Below are 27,940 nucleotides of genomic sequence, written 5' to 3' on the forward strand. Positions count from 1 at the left end.
ATATTCAAATTAGACCTTTATAATATGAAATACTAATATTAAGAATAAGGTGGCTTTTCTGATGGCAACTGCAATCTTTTAAAAGGTCACTCTTTAGACTGAAACTGTCCATGTTTGCTCTTTGCTGAAAGGTGATTGTTTTGTTTTATTTTATTTGAACCATTTTTGAGTTCTGAAAGAGTGAAAGAAAAACAATACGCTTTTCACATTATAAAAAATTATTGCCAGACCTTTTTCTCATCTGAATAACTTAAAAAATAGTCTGAGCATTTCCATTCTTCCCTGCAGCCCCTTGGATACAAATCAATAAGGATAAATTAACCTGAATATTGGAATGAAACAATGAACAAAAAGGAGAATATTCTTTTTTAAGTATCACAGTGAGCAGTTCATCTGAGATCAGAAGTTCAGTTGCCAAGTGAAGACATCAGCTGAGTAAAAGTAGCTGAAAGTGCACTCTCTCCTGCTTTGGACAAGGTTTAAATCAACAGATGTTTCCCATCAAAAGAGGAATTGAACTTTAGGAGTTGAGCAAGTTCCTGGCAGGGCTGCTGTTTTACAGTAACAAGCTAAGATCAAAATTTGCAAACATGGATGCTTAAAATTAAGCGCCCCAAAATGTGCTTAAATGCGTATTTAGGAAAATGCTGGCCTAATACATGTAAAAAATAGGGACTTGGGTTTTTTTTTTAGAAGTGCTGAGCACCTGTAACCAACAGTGAAGTGAGGGGGAGATGGCAATGCTCAGCACCACTGAAAACTAGTATTTATATGTCCAGAACAATCATGAAATAAAAGAAACCAAATGGTCTCCAATGTGGGGTTAAAAGAAACCACTTAGTAATGAAGTTCAGGAGAGAGCTGGGTGAAGTAGATATAATAAAATAGCGAAGTTGAATCAAAATTCTTGTTTTCCAATCTGGAAAATGTTTGTGAAACTGAAACAACTTTGTTTGTTTGTTGACAATTCATTTGGTTTATTAGCTTCTATTTTGCCCGTGGAAATGTTGCGGCAAGTGTTCACCTCACTAATTACTTATACAGTCACATGATGGCATGAAATGACTTCTTCATCCTTCAGTAATTACTTCAGCTACTTTTGCAACTGCATGAAAATACCAACTTGATCTTGTTTTGGTGTAGAACTCAGACACACATGGAGATTACTCTGTGGTCTTGTGTATGGCTCAAAGCCATCATGTGGTATTCAGAGATGTGTCAGGGTCTACTGGCCCCACACTGAACCAGGGCAGGGAGTAGAGCAATACTAGTCTATGGAGGCCCTGCCCCTCAACCGGTGCAGGGCATGTTCTGAGTGGAGGAGCAGTTTAAAAGGACCTGGGTAGCCCAAGAGAGAGGGACAATGAGCTGCATATGGCACCATGAAGCAAGGCTGATGCTGAGCTGTGCAGGGTGCAGCAATGGCTTTGTGAAGGCTGCTCTAGCAGCAGGGACTTGGGTTCCTTCCTCCACTTTTGGAGGGGAGATGAAAGCCCTGAGAGAGACTGGCTAACCGAACTGGACACTGAGAGACTGAGCAGTCTGCTCAGCTGATACCATGCCTCAAACTGAGACGTTTCAGGTTGGGAGGAAGTGACCAGAGGGCAACAAAATTTTGGATAGCTCAGTAATTGGGCTGGACATTTCTAGCATCTCAAATTACAATTGGGAAACTTGCTTTCATGCTGAAAATCTGCATCTTTCTCCGAGGCACAATGCAGCTCAGGTATACATAGAAGAAATAGATACAGCGACTTTGCTGTCTCCACACTGTCACACTCAAAGGACGCCAATTATTTATTTGTGGATGATTTTTTTGGATGCCCTTGTCCACATATGTCTGATAGGAAAAGTGTTTATTTCTCACCCTGACAAACAGCCTCTCTCACATGCTGGCAAAAATTTGAAAAGCAATATTCTTGGTTGTGTGGAATTGACTAGCTAATGATTTTCCTCTAGTACGGATGAATCTGCTGTTCATAGCTCCCAGCAAACTGCTTGATCTATGCAAGCTGCCCTGCAAAGTGCTCTCACCCCCAGTTCTGTCACAAACATTAACTGTAACCACTTTTCATACGCAAGCATCCAGGCAGCACTCTAGGAGGAAGTACCAGGCACCTCACACAGTGTTGTTTCTTTGTCAGACAGGTTTCTACAAAGAGGACAAAATGTACATAACAGTAAATGACAGGAGTATTGACCCTTTAGTCTCCTTAGCTGAGCAGGAAATACACAAAGATTGCCAGAAGCTGGGAGTGGATGACAGGGGATGGATCACTCAATGATTGCCCTGTTCCGTTCATTCCCTCTGAAGCACATGGCATTGGCCACTGTCAGAAGACAGGATACTGGGCTAGATGGACCATTGGTCTGATGCAATATGGCCATTCTTATCTAAGAAGCAGTGATCACTCAGATTCATCTCTCCTGCTCTGAACAGGGCCTCACTAAGCAGGAGAGAGAATGGGTCTGCCTTCTTCTTCCCCTGCACCACATGGCCTAACCAGTTAACCCTTGTTGGGGTGAATCAGTGACAAGCCCATTCTCCAACCCCCAGCACTGCTTAAACCCAGAAAATCAGCACTTAAGATGCACATAGCTATAGCATGCACAAGTCGCTGGGACAATGCAAACAAGTGATTAGGGCATTAAACACAAGTGTTATATAGGAATTGCCAAACCAGACCAAGTTAGTGGTCCATATAGTCTGGTACTCTGTCTCTGACAGTGGCCAGTGCAAGATATTTCAAAAGCAGGAGTAAAAAATCCAGTAATGGACAATTATGGACTAACCTGCCTATGGCCTGTTTGGATCCTAAGTCCTGTCAGTTCCTTCTGTTTGACACCAACAGAAAGAAAAATTGCAGGCACACTAACAAATCAGCTGTCCTAGGGGAGCTGAGAGACACAGGAGTCAGCAGTTCATTTATGAGAGTTACAAGTAGATACTCATGAAATGGGCTATCACCCTGAAAGCTAATGGGACAGAATATAACTTTTACAGAGGATAGATATGTTTGGGCATACATTGGGCACTCAACCAGAAACCTGTGATAGTGTGTGTAACTATCTGTACAACATAAAGTTGTTTAATTAAGGGTGATTAATAATCCTTGGCTTTCGTCCACTTGCAACCAGGATGGGAACACTCGTAAGAGTAAGGAGGTTTGAGATGTAGCAATAAAATTTATAACTTTGTATTTGTCCTATGCCTGCACATCAAACAAAATTCCGGCATGTTATCTGGATTTCTATTTTTTAGGCCTATAATGGCAAAACGGGTTTTTTTTAACTGCTGCACAGAGAAAAGGAGGAGCTGGTAATGTCCCTGCATCCATACACAGTACCTGCATGGGACGCAAGCATAAAGCAGACTTTCTGAGGGCCTGTTTCATGTCTGTCATGTGTTTGTGGACACAGTATTCTGCCTGTGAAGGCATCGGCTTAAAACAGGACTACTACAATACCTACGTATAGGCTCTGTAGTATTTTAGCTTCCCAGACAGGAGGTCTGGGAGAGGGACGCTGCAGAAGCCCATGTTCTGTTATGTTGAGGCAGTTGCAACTGTGTCACTGAATACAGGATCACTTTTGAGCACCTTGGGCCAAGCATGATTACTGAACAACAGTTTCTTTTGTGTTTCCAGGCCTAATCTTATCTAGCTACCTAATTTATCTGTGTTTGAGATGGTTTTCTTGCTTTAGAATGCCCCTCAAGTATTTACAAAGAAATAACAAAACCATATCTCCTTCATTTTCTTCCAGCACATGAAAGTTAGTTCCCTGATCAGATGATCCAGGATTTTTTTTTAAAAGTTATTATTAATGTTGTGTGTGAGAGAAGAACTTATTGATAGGAAACTAAGTTGAATAAATAAGTTTTGCAGTTAGTACTGAACACTAAACTGAACACTAGTACTGAGTCCTAAAGCCTGTCCTGCAGTTATTTTTAGTTCTGGTGCTCACAAGTCTCCTGCAGGAGTAGTCGCAATGCAATGCCCAACTGATATCTCACCTTGTTTTGGTCTTTCCTGGAGGCAAAGTGTATAGCATCCATGAATTCAGTTCTTGGCCCCTCTATGGAGACTGTCAGCAGGGTTGCCAGTTTCAGTGGTGGTGATTTCTGGGAAGATCTGGAAGGAGACCACAAATTCTTTTTCCAGAGCCACCATACCACCATCAAGGAATAAAAAAAATCGGTGAGCAGCCTGGATCTGAATTACTGACCTAAGGTGAAAGACTGTAACCAGTTACCACTTCTCTGAGGCATTCACGTCTCCTCTGCTGTTGTTCTGTTAATAATAGTGTATGTTGTTGTTTTTGATAAATGTGTGTGTTGTGATACAGTTTTAAAATGTAAACGTTTATAAAAAGTAAGCAATTCCAACAGCTAAGACACCTAATTCCAAAGGCAGTGCTACAGGAATAAAATAAAGGAAAGTAAATTAAATCCCTTATTTAGAATGAATTGTCCAGCAGAATTGATCTGATCTCAAAATTGCCATTGAATGTAATGTTTCAAATCTGTATTTGAAGACTCAAGTATTAGCTATAAATCACGAGAGTGCAGCTCAGCTAATCTATACAAGGCAATAATCCTTTAAACAATTATAGGATTTCATCCAGGATCACATTATTATGTACATTAGGCAGAAATTGTTTCTCATCTAAAGAAATCTTGGGAGAAAATGCAATTCTCAGTTCATTGGCAATGTAACGGGTGACACAGTGAGGTGCAATGACTGAGATGTTGGCAATCCCCTTAGTCAAAGGCAGACTGCAGGCTAGAAAATGGCCATGGCTCGTGTAGGTGGCAATGAATCCAGTCTTTCTGGCAGTTGCATTTGTGGCATAAGTGTGATGACTAACGCGTGTTTAAATTAGCCCTGCCCACACTAAACCCAGTTTAACTCTGACATCACACTGGCTTTCAGTCAGTATTCAGTATATGAAATAGTTCAGAAACTCAGATTTGCAGCCAGCTACTATGGAAAGATGGTCTCCAAACAGCCACTACTCAGAAGCATATTATTGTTGCTGCTTTTCAACCCTAGTGGTTAGGCAATATTTGAGGTCTTGCAGGTTGTTTCCATTAGTAGGAGAAATTGATGTCAGGTATTTCTTTGATGCCATCTTGTTTATTTACAAAGAATGTACACAAAGTCCTTTTTTCATGAACAAAATAGGAAGCAAACAATATGAGACAGTTTCTTTGCTCTCAGTTTCAGCCAGCACTGTAGCCAAATATTCTCTGTCTAGGCTTTATCTCGGGGCCATGCTCCCAGTGCTTATTCTGCTGTCTCCTTGGCTTTCTGTCTCCTTCACTGTGTCTGCTCTGTCTCTGTGGTGTTTCTCGCTGCTTTTCTCTCTCCCACACACAGCTCCACAAATCAATGCCCTAGCCTCTGCATTTGCTATATCAGTCTCCAGGGAAACCCTTGGGCCACATGGTTCAGCTTCTACTCAAGCCTAGCCATGTGTCTGTGTTTTGGGTGGTACTCCTATTGTTTCAGCTATCTGTGTCCATGAAGAGCCGAATTGCTATTTTACACTTATACTGAATGGAAAGCGATTGTTACATCCACCAGCTTCAGTGAGATTTAAACCAACCCATAATACTATCTTAAAAAAAAATCTTAAAGTGAATTGGCAATATGTCGTTAGCCAGAACTCCACTGCAGTCCACTGTGGAGATCAACAATATCAATCATGTGTCTTTCATAAATCCCTTTATTCCCTCATCATCAGCCTACTAAGTGAAACTCTTCTGCACCCTTGCATAGCAATGGCAAGTTCACACTCAGGAATGATCCCTAAGTGCGATGTTGCTGAGTGCACTCATTACATAAATCAGGCCCCTCCCACCCATGTGTGCACAGGTACTGCACCTTTCTGATTTTACACTCACAGCAATGAATACCACTTGCTGTATAGCTGTTTAATTTATGCACAGACGTGCACTCTGGTTGTAGATTGAATCAATCCCCGCACATTATATTTGTCTGTATTTCTACTGGGTTTGTGCTTGCTGCCATAGAGAAAGAAGCATTGATAAAACCTTCAATACAAGAATTGTGTGTAATACAATAAACTGAAGATCCTATTAAAGTAGATCTATAGTCACATCAGCCTTGAAAACCTGGCTTTCATACTGAACACTGGCATGTAGGCCTATCCAATTATTGTGACTCTCCAGACTAGATAAAAGATCAGGTGACTCTTTGCCAATTCAATACAAATACATATTTTATTTATTTAGTTTTTCCTTTTTATTCTTCTTTATGCAGGCTGTGCTGAGTGGGCTGCTTAAGTACACACATAATGTATTGTACAAGTGCTTTTAGTAGATATTCTGAGAACGCCTCTCAAATTTCTTTCTACTGCGTTTCCCTAGATACAATAATGACCATTCTCCAGCGCAGTCGATACATACCATTCTAACAGTACTAAATTCTCATTTTCATACACTCATAGACAGTAAAAAGCAAAGTGTTTTTTAATTACTTCTTCATGCTGAACAGGAGCTGAAAACATCTGATTCAATAAAATACACTGGATTGTTCAGAGAGGAGGAGGAAGTCAGGATCCATAGTGAGGGAACTCTAATGATCTTTTAGATTTCTGGCTATCCCTGTATATTTTACACAGCTGATTAGAAATATACGCCAGATCCTCAGCAGGTGTAAATCAGCTCCATTGAATACTACTCCACATGCTGGCTTATGGATATCAGCGTAACTTAATTGCATGCTGATGTTGAGATTCAATTTTGAGCATCTATCAAAAGTTGGGAAATTCAAATATGGCCATGAGGATTCTCCTTTTTTGTGGCTCTGATATAAACCATAAGCGAAGACAGTGAAGTATTAATTTTTTCTATTTTCCTAGGCTGAGACTAATATGTTGTCTGACATCCCTAAGCAGAGGAAGTAAATAACTTACCCCAACCACTCATAGGCTGTCTATGGTACAGGGGCCAATTTAAACAAATGGGCAAAACCTCAAACATAAACAAAAATACATTGGATGTTACATCAAAGGGTTGTAATGAAACACACAGCTGAGTCAAATTGAAGCAAAAGGCAAAAATATTATGAAAACATTCATTGATATGTCCCTTTCTATCTCCTTCTGACAGCTGGATGTTGCCCCTTATTTACTGTTGCCCTTGACCTTGATTCATAGACGACTATTTCACCAAGTATAGGTATTTGAGGAAGTGGCTAGGTATATATTTCAGTGTTCAGCGTCATTATAAATGCTGTTGCCTGAAGTCTCAAGGACTCAAATTTGAAGTCTTACTGCTGTTGAAAAAATAGGGACTCTCTCTAGCATTAATTGGTATGTAATGAGATAATTTCACTTTATTTTGCTCAGGGTCACTACTGACTTATTCAGTATGGCTGATTTTTTTCCAGGAGAATTGCTTATTTGGTCCTTTTCACTCTATGTGCAGTGGGTCGGTCCCAGCTCTTATAAATATAGCATTGACCAAACTACAGTCAGTACTCTGGCTGGTAGAATACCAAATCTCTGTGTTGTAGATACAAGAGCTCCATTATGCCCTTTTCTCATATAAGTTTCATGAAAACCCAAGTGACTTGCCAAGTAAGAGACATGAGACTAGGTCCCCAGAGAGCTTTTTTTTTTTTAAAAAGTGAATGAGGACCAAATTAACAATGTAATCATCTTAGTCTAGTGTGCTTCCAAACTGCATGCTGTAAAGTTCTGGATTAGGGGACTGAGATGAAAAGGTCCTTAGCAAGCAAACACATGGGCTCGATCTTCAGATGAGTATAAACTGGTATAAGTCCACTGACTTCAATAGAGTCATGCTGATTTGCACCAGCTGAGGGGGTGGTTCAAAGGTATTGGTTCAAAGGTGGTTCAAACCACTATTTTCAAATGCACAACCTTAGGCCTTGGCTACACTTGCGTGTTATAGTGCAATAAAGCCGCCAAGAGCACTCTACCTCACTCCCCGTCCACACTGGCAAGGCACGTTGAGCGCTCTGACTCCACGGCTGGAGCACTCCTGGTACTCTACCTCCCCGAGAAGAATAATGTTTGTTGCACTCTCGCTGGAGCACCACGGCACCAGTGTGGACACCTAATGCGCTCTGATTGGCTTCCGGAGGTGTCCCACAATGCCTGTTCTAGCCACTCTGGTCATCACTTTTGATGTGAAGCGATGCATCACAGGGCATTTGGACATGATCCAGAATGCCCTGCACCCCACACCCGCTTCCCACAAGCCACAGCACCAGAATGGGAAGAGGTGCTCTGTGGGATAGCTGCCCATAATGCACCGCTCCAAATGCCACTTTAAGTTCCGTGAATGTGGCCACACCAGTGCACTTGCAGCTGTCAGTGTGGACAGACTGGAGTGCTTTCACTGGTGCGCTCTCTGAAGGCTGGTTTAACACAAAGCACTCTACATCTGCAAGTGTAGCCATGCCCTTAGTTACATCCTAAGGAGATATGTTGCTAGCAGATATAGTTGCACAGTAAAAGTATATACAGTAATGTATTTATCACTCCAAGTCAGTATTTAAACTGGTACATCTGAATGTGAGTCAAAGGAATTGGACGTGTGCAGTGTGGGTGGATGTACGTGGGCAGTGAATGGAAGTTTGTTATGGAGGTGAAGAGTCTGTGAATGCTTGTGGGTGTTGAGGCACGTGAATTGAAGTTCCTGTGAATATTAAGAGAGCTTTAAACTGGTGATTTCCTTGATTTGTATCAATTATGCTGATTGGAAATGCAGCTCATAAACCTTAACTCTAAGTTAATTAAGTTTTTGTAAGGGAATAGAAATACAAGTTCACTCTTCCATAAATAAATCCTCTATACAAAATTATTCCATCATAAAACCATCCATCATAATACATCACTACCTGGCACCATCTCCTCCTCCAGAAATCTCTGCAGCATACAAATAAAGAGATCTTGATCATCAAAATGTGTTACACTTCCGCTTTATACCCAGTTCCTCACCATCAGTGTGGTTGTGTGCATAAAGCATTTCTGATTTTTGCAGTCTACTAGCTGTATGAACAGATTCAGGTGAATCTGCCAGCTGTGTATAGATAGATGCCAGTCTGGTTTCCTGGGCAGTCCAGTCTGCACTGAAAACCTCACTTGTTCTTTTACATATGTTAAGCCGAATGCAGGAGGCATACATGAGAATTACTACCTTCATCACAAAACATTTATTGTGATTCAGAGTTCATCTTGCTTTAGGTCTCCCAAGTGTAAACTCTACTCATGTTCTACAGGTGAATGTACAATTGAATCTGCACATGTCTAGCTGTGTTTAATCAGGAAGAGGTTTCATTAGACATGGCCAAAGAGGCATACCAGGTCACCCAGAATCACAATGTGGACAGAAACACCACTGAGGTCAATGTTGTTCAGTGAGAATAGAATTCCCCCTTTAAAAGTCCAGAAGTTTCAGAAATTCTCGCACCATGCACTTTTCCTGGCCACCTTACATACATGTCAGTGAACACTCCATGATGATAAACCCTTTCTGTGTAATATACTCCATACAGGGTATGCTGGTGAGAGGCACCATAGTGGGCACTTGGGCTTGATCAGTGGCTCACTTGCCACCTTGTTCATATGCCACTACACTACACTATGCATTGTCCTCAAAACCTCTATCACAACACAACAGTACTTACTGCAGATCTCCCAACCCCAAAATGTGACTAACAGGCTGTTAACTACTGGAGACAGTCAGCTCCCTTTGGGACATCTGCCATTCTCTTTTTCACAGTGAGGATGGCTCTCATCCTCATGGTCTGGTGGTGCAGTTTTGGGGCCAGCTAACCAGAGCTACAAAACACTCTGCATCTTCACCATGAATGGCTGCTCTTTCCAGATCTCAAGTACAGCTTGGTCCCACCAGTCTATGGTAGTGGTCTGGACCCAAAAGCAGCCCTCCATCCTCCACCCAACGAACATCATCTTTGAGTACATGCAGCTATCTACTTGGGAGGTGCAAGACAGTTGCAAATAGCTCTGTGAGATGCTCGCCTTGGTCTCTGGCTCTCCACAGGCACACCAGCTTCCACTGTCTGACTGCAGCTGCCTGCTTGTCTGAAGTTCCTGCAGAAACCTTTCCTGATGAGCAAGGAATAAACGCTGAGCATTCACCCTGGCCTCCATTTTGAGAAAAGGACCAGGAAATGGTGCCAGCTTCAGGGAACGTATGGGCATTTCCTCTCTTCTCTCTCAATTCCCCTCTCCAAAATTACCTCAGAAGGTCTTCCCACTACTTCAGGGAGCTGGGAATTGGGGATAGATATTCAGAGGGCAGTTTAACTGCACCAGTGTAAAATGTGTGTCTCAGGGCAAAAATGCAATGGTCCTAAGCCTAAAGCAGCATGTGGATATGCTGCACTGTTGGTATTTACACTAGTGCTATCCCAGTGGTTCCACATAGACGTGGCCATGGTGCAACAGCTTTAAATATTGTTCATATGCTGTTCATTGCCACCCAAGCAATTATATTCATTATGAAGCATTCCCAGAAAACCCGTGCAGGTGCAATGCTGGCTGTGCAAGTGACTGGGAAACAAGAGCTACATCCATTTTATTTGTATAAGATAATTCCTCTGTGCATCCTTTGTATCTGATCCAAAACACACAAAGTACAGCACTTTCACACAGGGAGACTGTGAATGAGTGTGACATGCCTGAGAGTAGAGTTCTCAAAGAGAATAAGCCAATTTCCTGCTTCTTCTGCCTTTCTGCTAGAGCTTACTATTTAGAGCTCTACATATCAAAGGGCCTATGAGTCATGTCAATAACCATGAGTCACAGAAACAACCTTCCTTAACAACTCTGTTCTGTAATTTTTTTAACCCAATACTGACGGCATGGTTGAAGTGACATTTATGTATACGCATGAGCTCACCGAGCTGGTGCAAGTGGGTGTTCTGAAGCAACAAGCGCCACTGTTGTTCTCCACAAATACCGAAGGGAGTGGTGAGAGTAAAGGAATGAAGAGGTCTCATTTCCTCACCATTTTTTAAAACCAGGATTTCCATTGGTACGGTGAAATGAAATGTTTAAACAGGAGAAAGAAAAAAAAGCGCCTCACTTCCACAGTGACGCCCAACGCCAAAACAATGTCCATTTGATACCAAGATGTAGTGGGGCAGATTCACTGTTGGGCAGCACAAAGGAAGCAGAGACTGATGGCAACCTCCAGGCTGGGAATACCCCTACCATGGGGGAGACCCCAGTGGCCTCAGAGCCAGCACCTGTGCCACTGTCCTTGCAGCCCTGAACAGGGGGGGGGGCATGTTGGGGGTGTGGCTAGAGTGCAATGTGCTCCAGCAATCCCCAGCTGACAGACAGTCCTTTGGGGATCATTGACACTTGGTGTAAGTGAAAGTAGCCCCATGGCTGTTCTAATCTGTGCCTGGGGCCTGGAAGTGAATCAGGAAGCCATATTCAGATTCCTGACAGTATGTCCTTTGCCCCACAGCTGGACCCAGGAGATGCTGGATGCAGCAGAGAGTCTGGCCCAACGTTTCCTAGTGGTCAGAGCAGAGGTTGCCCATCCTGGTGCTCTATATAGCATACATCTCTGGCTGCCCCTTTCCCAGATGTTATCAGAGTTCATATGTAATACAGAAATCATCCCCCCTCCTGAGGTCCAGTCTCCATTCCATGCAGGTAGCCAGATTATCCAGGAAATATGGGATCTCAAATACTGCCAGATTAGTTACCCTGATACTGCCATTCCCAGTGAATCGGATAGTGAGGTGATGGGTGTGGGTACAAGCCTAGATGGAGATAGACAGAGACACACAAGTAGTGGCACGGCACACTTCACCTCCACTTTCTTGCCATAGCTGCTCACTGCAGTCTTATTTTTTAAAGCTTCACTTCTTCTTCTGCTCCTAAACCTCCCTCCTTTCCTTTCTACCTTCTAATCAACAAAGGGTTTTTATAATGGAGAATTTCTGGTATAACATTTCTAGCAAAATCTAATTTGTATTAAAGTTTTCAAAACTTCTGTCATCTGTGGATGTTGTTATAAATGAACCAGTAGTTATACAAATAGTGGCAAAAAAATAAATAGGACCACCCCAGCAACAGTGAGCTGAACCCAAATGTTCTCACCTTTTTAAATAATTGTTTGCATTGCTCTAGCTGGGTGCGTGAAGGGAACAGCATAGACATGCCTTTTAGTCAGAGCACTGTAAGCCCCTTGAGCAGGGTGTGTTTTAGCTTAAAGTGGGAACCATTGATGACATCTCTAAATGTCATTATTCTAGTAAACTAGAAGTATAGCTCCTCTAAAGGTGAAGTTTAGCATTCTTAGTAAGGTTTTAAGAGCATCAGAGGAAGACATTATATGAGCCATAACATCCCTAAATGCTGCAATGCCACTTTTCTGAAATATCAAACACCTTTGGAAGCAAACCTAAAGCAGAATCCAACACAATCTGCAGAAAAGCTGTAATATAAATAGATGCTAGACAAAAATAGAACTGAAATAACACATGAAAGAAAGCAGTTAGTTACCTCTCTAACTGAAAAACAAAGATGAAGGAAAAAACAACAAAGCAGTCACCACACGAGGAACTTTGTAGTACAGGACAATACTCAGCTGCAAAGAATACTGCTCCAATGCCACCATTCTGACAGCCTCCTAGCTAACTATGCATTTGTAGTGCACCTGCCAAAATGATGGCTAGGCACCTTCACTGGTGGTGTTTCCAGCAAAGTAAACAGAGATACTTAGCCGCTGGCACTGACTTTGGAACCTGCCTTCTCCTTCAGTAAACTCCATCAGCCCACTCTCCTGGAGGCTTCAACAGCAGCACCTACCATACATTAGTCTCACATGACTATCACTTTGAGATCTACAGATAGAAAGCACTATATAAAAGTGCAAAGTATTATTGTTATTATTTTTATCTCAGTAGATAAGGAATGGTCTCCACGTACCTCAGAAATAGTCTAATGATCTACAGTGTGTTCTGACACTGCATAGATCTATAGTACCCAACGATGCTTCACAGGACTATCACTGAATGCCTGAGCATCAACAAGCAAAATGAAAATGGCAACACTAGGAAAAACAAACAAATGACAAACAAGTTGCTAGTAACTAGAAATAAGAAAAAGGACACGGGAAAGACCTAGGTCCACCAGTGCCCACCCTTTTGCAATTACAAGAAATCCACCATGTTTTTGATATACCCTCATGATGCTGTCAGATGATGCATGACCAATATTCTAGATCAGCATTACTCAACCAGTGGGTTGCTTACCCTGGGAGGGGTGGGGAGTCAGGAAAAGCAATCAGGAGGGTCACAAGGTATTGACAATCTAAAGTGAAAAATATGTGGATCTCCCCTACTCTCCATGTATCTTTACCTTTACAGGTCAAGTTTGCCCTGTCAACCTCTCAAAACACACACACAAATTCTATATTCTTATAATCGATACATTTTTTATTCTTACTTTTATAGCAAATGTTAGGGGGGTCATGAAAATGTTTGACTTTGAGTAAGGTGCTGCCAACCTGAAAAGGTTGAGAAACACTGCTCCAGATGAGAAAACAAGCCTGCTGCCAGTAAGGCATAGGAAAAATTCCTTCTTGTCTCCAAATCTTGTCATCAGTTCAACCATGTACATGAGAGCAAGATTCACTATAGCTAACTATTTATTCCTGTTTATATATCCAGCAAAATATAATTCATTAATAGGCAAAAATCTGCTCTCTCTATTGCTTATACTGCATGTAAGTTTTATAAGTGCATGGGATCATGTACCTTGCAGCCCCTGCTTGATCCTGGTCTTGCTCATCCACAACAAGCCTCTGTGACAAAGTCACACAACAACTGTTCGACACTACTGCTTCAAATGTGGGTAGGGGTGGGGGGTTAAACAGGGTCACTGATTCACCCGAGGTATCTGGCAGGATTGAAAAGTGTGTGTGCCAACGGCCTCAATGCTGAGGTCATACCCTTACTGTTCTACTTGATGTACATGATATGCTTTACTCATCATCTGTGTAGTTGACACCAGCAAGCTTTGTGAGAAATCCTTTGGCACAGTCACTCAACCCATCAATGAAGGCTCACTCAGGTCCACGATCAACTTATGAAACAGTAAACACTTTATTAACTAGAACCAGAGTGACAGGTCAATTCAATAGCTCAACTGGAACAAAACTCTTTGTGCCTGAATCTGGACTCTTCTATCACCGGGATGCACTGAGGTGCTGGCCCCACACCCTTGATTTTAAAGTAGTAATGCATAACACCACATCTCTCTCTCATATTAAAACAAAACAGTTCCTTCCTCTACCCCATTTTCAATAAGTGACAGTATATCAACAATCAGCATCTCTGGCATCACACTTGATCCATGAAAGTCTTAATAGTTGTGGGTCAGAAGTTACTAGCACTTAATCAACTGGATTTCAGCCTTTACAGCTGATGCAATATAAAGTATTTATAAGTGCACGATAGCTATAGCCAATACCCTCTTCAGCTGAATTTATGTCCGTGATATTTGATGTGGCTGACATGCCCTCTGGTGAGAGGGTTACAGTATGATAACAGGATGTTTTGTGATGGTTCATGACACTACTCAGGTGGCTATTCAGATACAGTTGGCAGCAGGGGTGGCTCCAGGCACCAGCGCTCCAAGCGGGTGCCTGGGGCGGCAAGCCGCGGGGGGCGCTCTGCCGGTCGCCGCTAGGGCGTCAAGCAGGGTGCCTTCGGCGGCTTGCCTGCAGAGGGTCCACTGGTCCTGTGGCTTCGGTGGACCTCCGGCAGGCGTGTCTGAAGAGAGTCCGCTGGTCTCGCGGCTTTGTGCCTGCGGGAGGTCCGCCGAAGCCGCAGGACCAGCAGACCCTCTGTGCTTGGGGTGGCAAAATGTCTAGAGCCGCCCCTGGTTGGCAGGCTGTGTTTCTCTTGCTGGTAATGTATGCTTCGCTCATAAGTGCCTTCTAATGTGTCTTTAACTCCCACTTGTAGATGTGTCAATGTACTATGACCATGGCTGTCGACTCATGACTCTCTATGTTCCACACTGCCAGCTCTGTACTGTAATTCACACTGGATCCCTATGACAGAAAACAGGCAGCAGCCTGGCCATTTGGTCATAGTCTCTTACACTTTTCTCCCCTGTCCCAGTCTTAGTTTTGCGTGAACTCTTTGCAGTGTTCTGGATTGTAGCACCATATAACAGAAACTATTTCAGCATTTTGTCCATCAATACCTCTTGCTGGAAAGTGCTTCAAGACAGTCACATTTCTAATCTCTTCCTTGCCTGATATTATTATTTTGTGAAACACTGATTTAACTAATTCTCTCAGCCCTTACTTTAGATTGTACTTACCCTGGGCTGGAATGGCTGAGCTGCATACCCCACATTACACATTTCTATGCTTGCAAAAGGAACAGTGGCACCTAATAGTTTTCCAGGTGTGGCATGCCTTTCAAACAAGGCCTTTCATTTTGGAATCACAGTATTGGCTGATTTGTATGGTAAACAAAGGACTTCTGGATACTTGGAGAAATAATCTATTAGAAGTAGACACTGTTGAAATATTTACCGTTATCCATGTCTCCATGTCTAGTTGGCTGCCAGTATGAAGCGGCGTGCCCCAAGGGTCGGTCCTGGCGCCGGTTTTGTTCAATATCTTCATTAATGATCTGAAGGATGGCGTGAACTGCACCCTCAGCAAGCTTGCAGATGACACTGAACTGGGAGGAGTGGTAGATACGCTGGAGGGTAGGGATAGAATACAGAGGGACCTAGACAAATTAGAGGATTGGGCCAAAAGAAATCTGATGAGGTTCAACAAGGACAAGTGCAGAGTCCTGCACTTAGGATGGAAGAATCCTATGCACTGCTACAGACTAGGGACCAGGTGGATAGGCAGCAGTTCTGCAGAAAATTACATAGGGGTTACAGTGGATGAGAAGCTGGATATGAGTCAACAGTGTGCCCTTGTTGCCAAGACGGCTAACGGCATTTTGGGCTGAATAAGTAGGAGCATTGCCAGCAGATGGAAGGCAGTGATCATTCCCCTCTATTCGGCATTGGTGAGGCCTCGTCTGGAGTATTGTGTCCAGTTTTGAACCCCCCACTACAGAAAGGATGTGGACAAATTGGAGAGAGTCCAGCGGAGGGCAACAAAAATGATTAGGGAGCTGGAGCACATGACTTATGAGGAGAGGCTGAGGGAACTCGGATTGTTTAGTCTGCAGAAGAGAAGAGTGAGGGGGGATTTGATAGCTGCTTTCAACTACCTGAAAGGGGATTCCAAAGAGGATGGATCTAGACTGTTCTCAGTGGTGGCAGATGACAGAACAAGGCACAATGGTCTCAAGTTGCATATTAGGAAAAACTATTTCACTAGGAGGGTGGTGAAGTACTGGAATGGGTTACCTAGGGAGGCAGTGGAATCTCCATCCTTAGAGGTTTTTAAGGTCTGGCTTGACAAAGCCCTGGCTGGGATGATTTAGTTGGGGATTGGTCCTACTTTGAGCAGGGGGTTGGACTAGATGACCTCCTGAGTCTCTTCCAACCCTGGTATTCTACGATGCTGTGCAGAGCTGTCCCTTGGGTAGGGTGAGTCGGGGCGACCGCCCAGGCCCCGCGCTTTGGGCGGCCTGGCACTTTGATAAAATCGTGATTGTCCCAATATTTAGCCCTTTGTCCCGTGTCCCGACCGACATATGATCAGGACACCATTTGTCCCAATATTCAGGTGAGAAGGCAGGCGGACAGTGAAGAAGAGAGTGGCAGTCGGGCAGGGGGCGGGAGGACACACCAGACAGACAGTGAGGAGACTAGCGGGAAGGTGAGCGGTGGGCAGGTGGGTGAGGAGGCCAGCGGCAGGTGGGAGGGGGGTGAGGAGGTGAGCGGTGGGTAAGGAGGTAAGCGGCAGGCAGGTGCACCAGGTGAATGGCAAGGAGACCAGTGAGGAGGCTGATGTGTCCCAGACCCCGCACCCCCCTACGGACAGCCCTGATCCTGTGCCAAGGTAGCTCAGGTGCCAGTGAGGTCATAATGGATCTTTGTTCTTATTGTTGTACAACCTTTGTTCCTGACACATTTTGCATCTTTCTGTCTATTGTTCTATGTTGAATCAATAAATGGTATGCGACTCATTCTTTTTGTTCTCTGAATGCCCTAATAATATTTGTCATTTATTTACTGCCTTCATCTTCCAAGCAGCACAAGAGCATTAGCTAGATCAATGACATTTTGTAACTTGCTAACTATCTTGGCCTAGCTGCATAATTATCAAAGCAAATCTTGTGTATGTTTTGTAACCAAGCAAATATAAAAAGTTAAAGGAATAATAATTAACAATTGTTCCTTGAAACCTGTACTCTGTAGAATTCCTTTGAACCTTCCATCCACATTGAAGTGGTTGAGCAAATGCCACAGAACTTCTAGTACATTTTATCTAAATTGGAGAAAAAGACTCCCCAACTTCTCAGCTTTTCCAAAGTAGGGTAGGACTTACTACTGCTCAGGTTACTGACCAGTTACTATTCTGATCTACAGAGCAGCTCTCAAACATAGAAAGCAACTAATTAAATCCATGTGTTGTACAATAAAGGGAGTAAATTGCACTAAGTGAAATGAAAGATTGAAAAGTAGAAGCAACAGACAGGATCTATGACCACCTTCTAATGCTGCTGCAATCTCTCCTGCTGTTCCTAGAACTATTTTGACTGCATCTCCTATTGTTGCTCAGCATCAGAGCTCAAATTCTAACCCCACTGTTAAAATCTAGCAGAAGGATGCAGAGGGTTTAAAAAATTAAGAGCAAGAGAGACTGAAATGCTACAGAAGAATGATTGAGACACTGAGATTTTATATAGCAGTAGGCCAAATAAAATAAAATAAAGTAGCATAATGTGAATGTGTGACAACACCAAAGGATTTTTAAGGCTAAGTAAATTATGTGACCAGGCTTTCTGGAAAGCAATCAAAACAAACAAAACCTTCCCCCAGTGAATGGTTTGCAATGAGAAGTAAAAAAGGACTGCCTTCACCCTGGCTTATACATGAGTTGAACCAAAACAGAGTTTGGGCAACAAAAGTTGACACTGCTGAAGCAAACAGAAATACTTGCCAGCTAGCAATTTTCTACTTCCCCTGAGGAGGCCCAAGTTCCTAACTCAGAGGAACCCAAGTACTTGCCAGGACAGCATTCTTACAGTGTTACTGGGGGATCTAACTTGATTCATCCCAGCTGGCCCATCCCTGATACTCTGACAACACCAGCATTTAGCAGCTGTGATCATTCCTTTACTTATAAAATAAAAAAGAAGAAAAAGTAGTACCCCAATATAACACTGTCCTCGGGAGCCAAAAAAATCTTACTGCATTATAGGTGAAACCGCGTTATAGAGAACTTGCTTTGATCCACCGGAGTGTGCAGCCCTCACTGAGCGCTGCTTTACCGCGTTATATCTGAATTCATGTTATATCAGGTCACGTTATATGGGGGTAGAGGTGTATGTTAACCTCTGCTAACCCCAATAAGGAGTCTATGCACTCCGACACATTAGGGAAAGAGATACAATCTAGTTACATGTTGCAACCTAAATTTTAAGTGCCCTGAAAAATCACAGAAACAACACTGTGATCCACAAAGCCAAGTTAGCCTAGGAATGCAACCCACAAAAGCCAGCAGGCTAGGTGGGGAGCCACCTAAGCTATGCCAACAACGGGGGCGGAGGAGTGGGGGATGCTAAGCCTCACCCTTCTCTTACAGAGAGGGACCTATCCCTGATTAGCAATCCGGGAACAGTCAGATGGTTTAGGTGCCTAAGCCATTTCTTGCAGGAACAAGTTATGTGCCTGCCTCACTCCATACAAAATGAGGTGATTGGGGTACCCACTTTATAACGTTTAGCTCAGTGGTTAGAGCACTCACTGCTAGTGGAGGAGAAAGTATTTGTACAGGGGTAGGGAGAGTGCTCTAATCACTAAATTCTGGGACATTCTGATGTGGGGGCCTCCTCAGTGTCTCCTGTTGAAGTTCCGTTGTGGATAAATAATGAAAGAGTGACGGGAGCAAGAATATTTAACCCAGGTCTTCCACGTGGGTACCCTAATCACTGGACTCTCTCTTTCTCTGGCCCAATGACTATTAAGTGAAACAGTCTTTGGGTCACAAAGCAAAAAAAAAAAAAAAGACTCTATAGTCCAGAGCACCTATGTGCTCCCACAAAACAGAAATTCCATGCTTTGATCAGCTCTAATATAACATTCTTGACTTTTCTTGCAATGAGGTTTTGCTATTCCCTATGGCCTGTGCTCCCAACATTCTCACTAAAGCTCCACTAAACACACATCTGTATCCTTCCTTACTTAAACCTTTCCTTTGACTTAAATCAGAGGAGGGCCAGGCCCAGAGCATGCGGTGCCTTTTGTTGGTAACAAATCTCTGAGAGTTCACACTTTTCAGCGTGATGCACTCAAGGAGTTCTTAAAGTGTTGCTCTCACCACTCCCACAACTTTGCAAAAATGTAAAGCCCTACCATAAAGAACCCCAGATATCTATTTTTATTATTATTTATAAAAAGTCCAACTTGTTAGTTGATTTTGAAATCAAATTTCAGACTTTTTATGTCTACTCTGGATTCTTGTTAGAGGGCAGAGTCTCCAGGGGTTCCTAGCAATCACAGCTGGGACAAGAAGAAGGAACCAGCGCAAACGTCTGTTAATAGAGTATAATGGAATAAAACTCCCCTGAGCAATTATCCTTTCTACCTCCATTGGAGCTGTGTCTTTCCCTTTCCTTAAGGCCCTATTTCTCACCTTCTCCATGTTCCACATTCTTTTTCCCATCTCAAGGTGCTTTTCATCTTTCACGCCCTATGAAGTTCTCCCTCACTTTTCTCTCTTCCCATAGACCCTCTCTATCTGGTCTAGACTCGACTGCTTTTTTCTTACAGGTCAGGCTGCCTGTTGGCATCTCTGTCTCTGGTCTTATATCCTGCACAATGAGGGATTCACACGAATGTACAGCATAGGAGAGGGGTGGGCAAATTACAGCCTGCGGGCTGGATCCGGCTCGTGAGACGTTTTTAGCCTGCCAGCGATCCGCACCACGGAGCTTGGCCCCGCTCTGGTGTGGGCACTGGGTCAAGGGCTGCACCACATGGCTCAGCTCCTCCCTGGCACTCTGGCCGAGGTGCAGGGTCGGGGCCACACCACGCAGCTCCCAGAAGCTGCGGCATGGCCCCACTCCGGCTCCAATGGGAGTTGCAGGGGCAGTGCCTCTGGATGGAGCAATGTGCAGATCTGCCTGGCCGTGCCTCCACATAGGAGCCGGAGAAGGGACATGCCACTGCTTCCGGGAGTTGCTTGAGGTAAGCACCGCTCGGAGCCTGCACCCTTGAGCCTTTCCCCATGCCCCAATCCCCTGCCCCAGCCCTGATCCCCCTCCCGCCCTCCGAACCGCTTGGTTCCAGCCCACAGCACCCTCCTACACCCCAAAATCCTCGTCCCCAGCCCCATCCCAGAGCCCCCCCTCCCCCACTCCTTTCCCTACCCCAAACCCCAATTTTGTGAGCATTCATGGCCCACTATACAATTTGTATTCCCCAATTTGTATTTCCCCTCAGGCCAAAAAGTTTGCCCACATTAAACAGATATATCTCTTGAAACTTTGCAACTCCTTTTTAAAAATTAAAGCAATTTATTAAGGACAAAAAACCACCGTGTCACCAAGTTAACAAGGCCTATGACTGGCTATCATCTTGTACTTTGTGAATAGTATGTTTTTTAAAACTGAATTCTCTGTGACATAATATAAATACAATGATGTGATCTTTTTCTATAGATCCAAAGCTAATTTTTCGTACATTGAAGAAAAAAGGAGGAAAAACACAACACTTTTCAGAATTAAAATAGCCATGTGCTTTCTTTCTTATCTGCTGGTGTCAGGTCACCATCCTACACGAGCACATTGGAGAAGTGCCAAACCAGAAGTGGTTTGCCATGGTTTCATTTTAGCAATAGCTTGTTGGCTGAGTTTTCATGCTGATAAAGTGAAAGCGGGGTTGATTTACAAATTCAGAGCCTATTTTATTGGAACCCTTAAATCGATACTTTTTGGTTCCTGGTGGCTTAGAAACATCTTTGTCTCTCTCACCTCACCCTTGCCTGCACTCTGCCCTGAAGGTATCTTAGCTGCCAAGGTCAGGATCTAGTCCACAGAAGGAGGGATTCATGGGGAGTCCAGAAGTTGGGATCATTTCAAGTTTTTCTTTTTAAATTATGAAAAATTTACATTGTGTGGGTACTTTAGAAAGAAATGAGTGGCTAGAGGGGAGAGATTGTAGCCTGGCAAACTGGGGTAGCAGTAAGGTGAGCAAACATCCTGATATTATTGGGACCATCCCAATATTGGGGTTTTTGTCTTATATAGGAAACTATCCTTCCCCCACCTCTCCCCAGGTGTCCTGATTTTTCACACTTGGTATCTGGTCACCCTAGATAGGAGAGGGCAGTCCCATTTTATTTGCAGCCTAACGCTATCAGGCGTTGGGCTCCAGATCTATCTCCTCCCCTTCCTTTTTCGGTTGTTTTTGTTTTAAGACATGTAGCCAATGCAGTTTGCACAAGTGTTTTTCGCTGAGCGCTGACGGCTGAAACCAGAGTAGCGGGTGTGTGTGTGTGTGTGTGTGTGTGTTTGGGGATGTGTTTGCAGCCCAACGGGTGGATCATTGCCAGGTCCCGCTCCTCTTAATCGCAAAATATGCCGCTCCCAGCTCAGGTGCTCGGCAAGTAAGCGGACTTTTTCTACAGGCAGGAGCTCGGAAACCTGTAGCGTCCAAGGCTTCGGCAGCAACGGGGAGGAGAAAGAGCCTTCCAGCGCCAGTAACCACTCCCCAAAGGGAAAGTCATGAGGGGGTGGAGAGCCAGCGCTAGGTGCGGGGGGGAGCTGCTATTGGTACGCACGGAATAAACACCAGCCCCTGGGAGCAGCAGCCCCCCGAGTGCAGGAGGCAGCCAGGCAGAGCGAGCGGCGCCCCGGAGCAGCAGCATCCCGCTCCTGCCCGAACCACGTCCCTTCCCGCGGCAACTCTGAGCGCGTCCGGGCACCGCCATGGGCTCCCCACAGAAGCCGCCCCTCGCTCACCTCTTCAAAGGGACCTTCGTGCACGCCAGCGGCTCCTCGCCCATGGACGTGCTGCAAGGCCACCTGCTGGGCGTGGGCGACGACGGGAGAGTGAGTGGGAGGCGCGGGGTGTGAAGGGCGGCGGTGGCGGCGTGCGGGGGCTGGAGCACCGGGGCACGTGCTGGAATACTGGGGTGCGGGGCAAGGGCGGCTGTGTGTTCCGGTGGGGTGTCGGGCGTGGGCGGAGGGGTTAGGTAATATGGAGGTGTGTGTATTGCACAGTGTAGGAGAGGAGGTATGGCATCCTGGGGCGCCTCGGTGGGGGTGTGCATAAGAGTGGGAGGATACCGTGTTGGGGGGTTGCATGTGGTACCATGTGGGGGTGAGATGGGTTTTCTGTAGCGTTGCATGTGTGTGTTCTAGTGGGGGTATGTACATGCCTGCCGCATGTAAGGTTAACAGGTGTGTGGTTACTATGGGCGCATGCATGCTGTGTTTTTGAGTGACTTTCTTTGCGATCGTACAGTGAGGTTTTTAGCGGAGGAGGGCATGAAGCAGAGTGGCCTGACGCGCTGTCAAAAAGCAGACATAAATGACGTGGATGAATTTTTGGCATCTTTGCTTTTCTTTAGGAAGATTTGAAATGCTGTGGTATATTCATTTCCAGCTATACAGGTGGCTCCTAACGTATTCATTTGCTCTCACTTGTGGCTTGAAATTATACTTTGCTCTCTTGAGTCAGTGTTCTGCAAAGGGGAGCGGGACAGGGGGAAAGGTATTCCAGGCTCATTTTTGTTGCAAATCTTTAGGAAGAGGTTGAAAATGTTTAAGGAAACAAGGTAAATAGGGGGGAAGCAATAGAAGCAAAAATTTTATGATCGTAGGAGCTAGCTAGAGGTAACTGGTAATTCAAATATTTAGCTTCATAGACAGGATAAACCACTTGGCATCTTTAGAGGAACCTGCCTGTGATCCATTTCATCATAGATTATTAGGGACCTCAGGAAGATCTATGATGTATCGATTACTTTGTTTTCACTGTTTTCAAAACTGCAGTTGATTTGGACCATAAATGTTTCCTCCAGTTTTTAATTTTGATTTTCCATTCTCAGTAAAAGTAAAATTCAGATGATATCTTTTTAAATTATTTCCATAAGAATAGCACAATTCTTTGTGGAGTGATGGGTTTCAGAGTAGCAGCCATGTTAGTCTGTATCCGCAAAAAGAACAGGAGTACTTATGGCACCTTAGAGACATTGTCTCTTGTCAGAAGCAAAAATGTACAGAGTAATAACTGACTGATTATACACAGATTTGAAAATAGAACCTACTCTATAAAATAAGAATTATTAATATAACTCATGTATTATTGATTGTGAGCCAATTAAAAAAATGGAAAAATTACTTTTATTAATTATTCAAGAACAAATATGATGGGGCAGCTATGTTATTACCCTAACAATACTAAATGTAGGCCTCAATCCTATAGTGTGCTCTGCACAGGTAGATCCTTGAGCTTTGTGGAATCCCACTGACTTCAATGGAGCTTCATACGTAGATAAATTATAGAAAGATCATTTTCATCACCATGTCTCCTTTTTGTTATAAGGAGGAATACAGCAATTGATGTCTGGCTTGCATGGAATTTGACAGACATAACTAGCAGACTGAACTTTGGAGCCCTTAAAAACACTCTCTCTTCCTGCTCCCCCTGCCCTTATTCTCACCATGGCCTAAAGTTTGCACTTTGATCTGACTGGCTTTCCATCAAATGCAGATTTGATGCAGGATTAGGACCCAACTTCCTCTTTCAGGGTCCATTGTGGGAGCCTTCTTATGGCTCATTAAGGCTTGGTGTAAAATCCACTGAAGTCAATGGAAAGACTTATTAACTTCAAAGGGCTCTGGCTAAAAAGTTAAACTTGTATACAGCTGAGTGGCTGCCAACTAAAGACAATATAGTTGAGTGAGTGGTTAAAGAGTTTCCTTAATATATTTCAAAGTTAGTGAGTTCAGTACTTTAAACTTCTGTTATATTTTATTATTGCAGTGTCCACTGAATCACTGTATTTTCCCCACACATAGTGCCTGATTCTGTAGTTTTAATTCATGCAGAGCTCCCGTTAGAATCAGTGAGAATTTGATTGTGTAAAGACTGCAAGATTAGAAACTTGATTAGCCTTATCATTCAAATATATTGGGAAAATATTTCAATACTTTTGTTGAATTAAAATAGAGTCTAAAATGGGATAGTTCAGACTCACAGAGCACATCAGGAGCTGTGTGCAGGAATCTCACAGAGGTCACTGCAGGAAGGAGTGATCCCTGGGGAGAGAGGAGAAGGAGAAGCTGGAAGTCATGTGACTGATGGGAAGCGGAAGAGCCTCCCATGCAGAAAGGGAGGCGTGGAAGGCAGTAGAAGGATGATGGGGAGAAGGTTACAAAGGGGTGGCGAGAGGGGGGCTTAGGCTGAGCAAGGTGGAAGTAGGAGGAGAGGCATGAGTGGAGCTGGGTAGGGTCTTAGAGGGGAGGAGAAGTCTGACCCAGATGCAGGAAGCAGGAGGATGACAGTAGAGACTCTGAAGAAGCGTATGATATGAACAGAACAGCAGAGGAGAAAGGTGATTTTAGCAGCAGCACTTTGGTTGATCCAAGTGGAGCACGTCTCAGCCGGGCCAGAGAGGAGGCAGTGCAGGAGTCAAGGGGAGAGATGACTTAAGAAGGGAGTAGAATTTAGTTAGCGGATGGGGAAGGGATGGAAGAACTGAGTATTCAATGGCAGCTTGGGTGTGGGCATCATGCCGGGGCGGTCCAGGACAGAGAGGCAGAGAAGGAGGGGAGCAAGGCCATAGGACTTGATGGTAATGAATCTTATTTTTCTTTGCATCCAGTTGGCCTGGGTGGGGTGGGAAGGGGAATTCCCTGAGGCCTGTAAAGCTCTTTGAGATCTTCAACTGGGTGGTGCTCTAGGAGGGCAGGGCATTTTGGTTCTGGGATAGACAGTAAGTTCCTGCCCCTCCCAATCCTAACTGCAACAGACAATTCTAGTGGCTGCTAAGCAATCACAAACTTTAGCCTGAAAGGTTGTGGCACGGCCCATGCAATCAGTCCTAAAATTTCCAGGGATGTTCAAGGCATCAGTGGACAGAATCCTAATGATTTTGGTGAAAACCATAAAAGATTGATTTCCACTGGTGAGAGGAAAATCAGGCCCACAGAGTGCCCCTTTTGTGCTGAGCAAAGGTAATAGCTATGGTGCTCCGGCTGCGGCCTACACATATCGCAGGCAGCTGCTTAAGATGTTGCTCTTCCTCGTTGGGTGTACAGCTCAGCCTCCATAAGCAGTGAAGTGTGCAACCCTCTAGAATGACAATTTGCATGCCCTTTGCATCAATGGGGGACACACCTAGCTTTGCCAGTGACATTGCACACTCAGAGGGCGGTGGCTGGGTAGTTTGGGTCACAGCCAGGGTCCTAATCTTCCTACATTCAGTCAATGCCAAGAAGTCAATGTTAGGGGAGGAGACAGTACATCTTTTTTAGCCATGTCATTGCTGAAAACACTTCTCCCCCAGTGGTATTAGCCTATCTGTCTCTGCACTATTCAAGGGTAATGCTTCAGCTACTGCCATGCAGGCACTAGAGCTCATTCCATCCTTGCACACTTCTAAGAGCCATAACTAAGCCCCAGAGCTGCGAGATCAGGAACACAAAAAGCACTCAAACTCTGGAAACTCCACCGCTAAGGTTGCTCCAGCAACATTAACTCATTTGTATTACATATTCTTACTATTAACAACTTTTAAAATACACAGAGTAATACAGTAAAGTTTATAGTTAAAACTACTGACTTTAGCATAGCTAGAGCAACCTTAATTTGTAATTTCTTAACCTTTGAATGTTTAGACTGACAACCTTCATATTTCAGTAAACGTTCTTTTGCATTTAAGTTCCTATGATTTATTAAAAATAATAAAAAGTGGAACATAATTGGCTTGTGCAGTTAACAGACATTTCTGCCTTCACCAGACAATCTTGTGGGTGCTGTTTTCTGCTATTTGTCTTGTGTAGCATACAAACTCTCCTGGTTTGTCCATCTCAGCTTATCAGTTTGTTGAGCCAGCAAACATTTTTCTAACCAGTTGCTCATTTAACAAGTTAGGCAAAGATGTGTAGTATGTTGCTCTTTAAGTGGGCAGCTAACAATTTAATGGAATGTAATACTGTGCATGCTCAGTTGTACATTTTCAAATGTGTATTGCAATTAAACAGGATAGGGTAGGGTTTTATGATGGTTTTATTAGCGTGAATTTAGAATGACTGTTTTGCAGTAGTTATACAAGTCATCTAAAACAACTGCCAAAAAATCCACTTCTTTCTTACCATACCAGCATATATTCTGTTTGTTCCATATTTTACAGAGGTTTTAGAGTTGTTTTTTTAATGGTCCTAATTTTTTCATCTCCCTGCCCTCAGAGACTTTAAGGTCAGAAGAGATCATAATCCTCTAGTCTGACCTGCACATTGCAGGCCACAGAACCTAGTCCATCTACTCCTGTAATAGACTCCTAACCTCTGGCTGAGTTAATGAAGTCCTCAAATCCTGGTTTAAAGACTTCAAGTTACAGAGAATCCACCATTTACATGAGTTTAAACCTGCAAGTGACCCATGCTGCAGAGGAAGGTGAAAAACTCCCAGAGTCTCTGCCAATCTGACCCATGGAAAATTCCTTCCTGATCCCAATTATGGTGATCAGTGAGACCTTGATTTTTCTCATAATTGTACAGACCGTGGAAAGCAAGAAAAAATTATCACTTAAAATTTGATATTAAAAATAGTTTTTATATTTTACTCGAAAATATTTTTTTTCCAATGTTGTAATTTTAAAGTTGGATAATCTCATAATCTGATAAAGATAGAAGCATGAGAAAGAATGGAGTCTCAAGATCAAATACTAGCCCTGATGTTTTGCGAGATAATAGAATTTATGTAGTCACTGGACCAGGACTGAATATTATCCATATTGAGCCTTGGGCCAGTGAAATTTTGTGGAAAAATTCACATTTGGAAGAAAGAAGGAAACAATTTTATAGGCTTTTAACAAAATAAAACAAAAACAGTTGTCTGTTTTGTTTTTTAAAAGCCTCCTGGGAAAGATAGATTAACAAGCAAAGTACCAGTGACATATTTAAAGGTACAAGTTCAATAGAGAATGCATGGTGATAAAGTATGGCATAAAGTTTTTAGTGGCATGAGTTTGGGATAGCTGCATTGCTCAGAAAGATGGGTTACTCACTAGTAACCATTGTTATTCAAGAGTCAACTTAGTGTGTTCATACTTGTGGATGTGGCTTACACTCACAAAGTGTAGAAAGATAATTTTTTTTAAAAAGTGCCTTCTGTAATCTCTCTTCCTTTATTTTCTTTCTCTACACCATTAAAATTTCAACTATTCATATTTCCCATTAATAAAAATTATAGAAAATCTAAACATTTTTCTACAGTGAAGAGAGACAGGAGGCCCAAATCTGCTTCCACTGAGGTTAATGAGAGTTTAAGCATTAAATTCAAGAGAATCTATATTACGCCCAGAAAAAGAAATATCCAAAACAACTCATACTTACATTTATAATATATAAAATCCAAGATGGGAAAAGTCCAGCCATATAAAGATGGGATAATGACATTTGGTGCAAAGTGCATCTGCCAAGATGAAGCTTGTTTAGCCTGGTTGAGGTAAAACAGATTCTGTAAATATCACCATAAATTGATAGTAATTTAATTAAACCATTAGATGTGA

At 43.4% G+C, this 27,940-nt stretch overlaps 1 protein-coding gene and 1 long non-coding RNA gene across 4 annotated transcripts in view; one reads left to right on the forward strand and one right to left on the reverse strand.

The window, feature by feature from the left end:
- Positions 1-866: 866 nt before the first annotated feature.
- LOC120407761 lies at positions 867-27,873 on the reverse strand. The gene is made up of 3 exons (XR_005600237.1): positions 27,765-27,873; positions 4,016-4,133; positions 867-2,152 (listed from the first exon to the last, which is right to left on the reverse strand). It is a non-coding gene; the product is annotated as an uncharacterized LOC120407761 (long non-coding RNA).
- GDA (guanine deaminase) overlaps positions 21,656-27,940 on the forward strand; it is a 50,503-nt gene continuing 44,218 nt past the window's right edge. For all 3 annotated transcript variants that reach the window (XM_039543767.1, XM_039543768.1, XM_039543769.1), the window contains exon 1: positions 21,656-22,250. In XM_039543767.1, coding sequence (XP_039399701.1) covers positions 22,128-22,250 — 123 coding nt within the window. In that variant the 5' untranslated portion in view covers positions 21,656-22,127. The remainder of the gene's footprint in view (positions 22,251-27,940) is intronic.

The sequence above is a fragment of the Mauremys reevesii genome, linkage group 6 (genome assembly GCF_016161935.1).
Source record: "Mauremys reevesii isolate NIE-2019 linkage group 6, ASM1616193v1, whole genome shotgun sequence".
NCBI classification, from domain to species: Eukaryota; Metazoa; Chordata; order Testudines; family Geoemydidae; genus Mauremys; species Mauremys reevesii.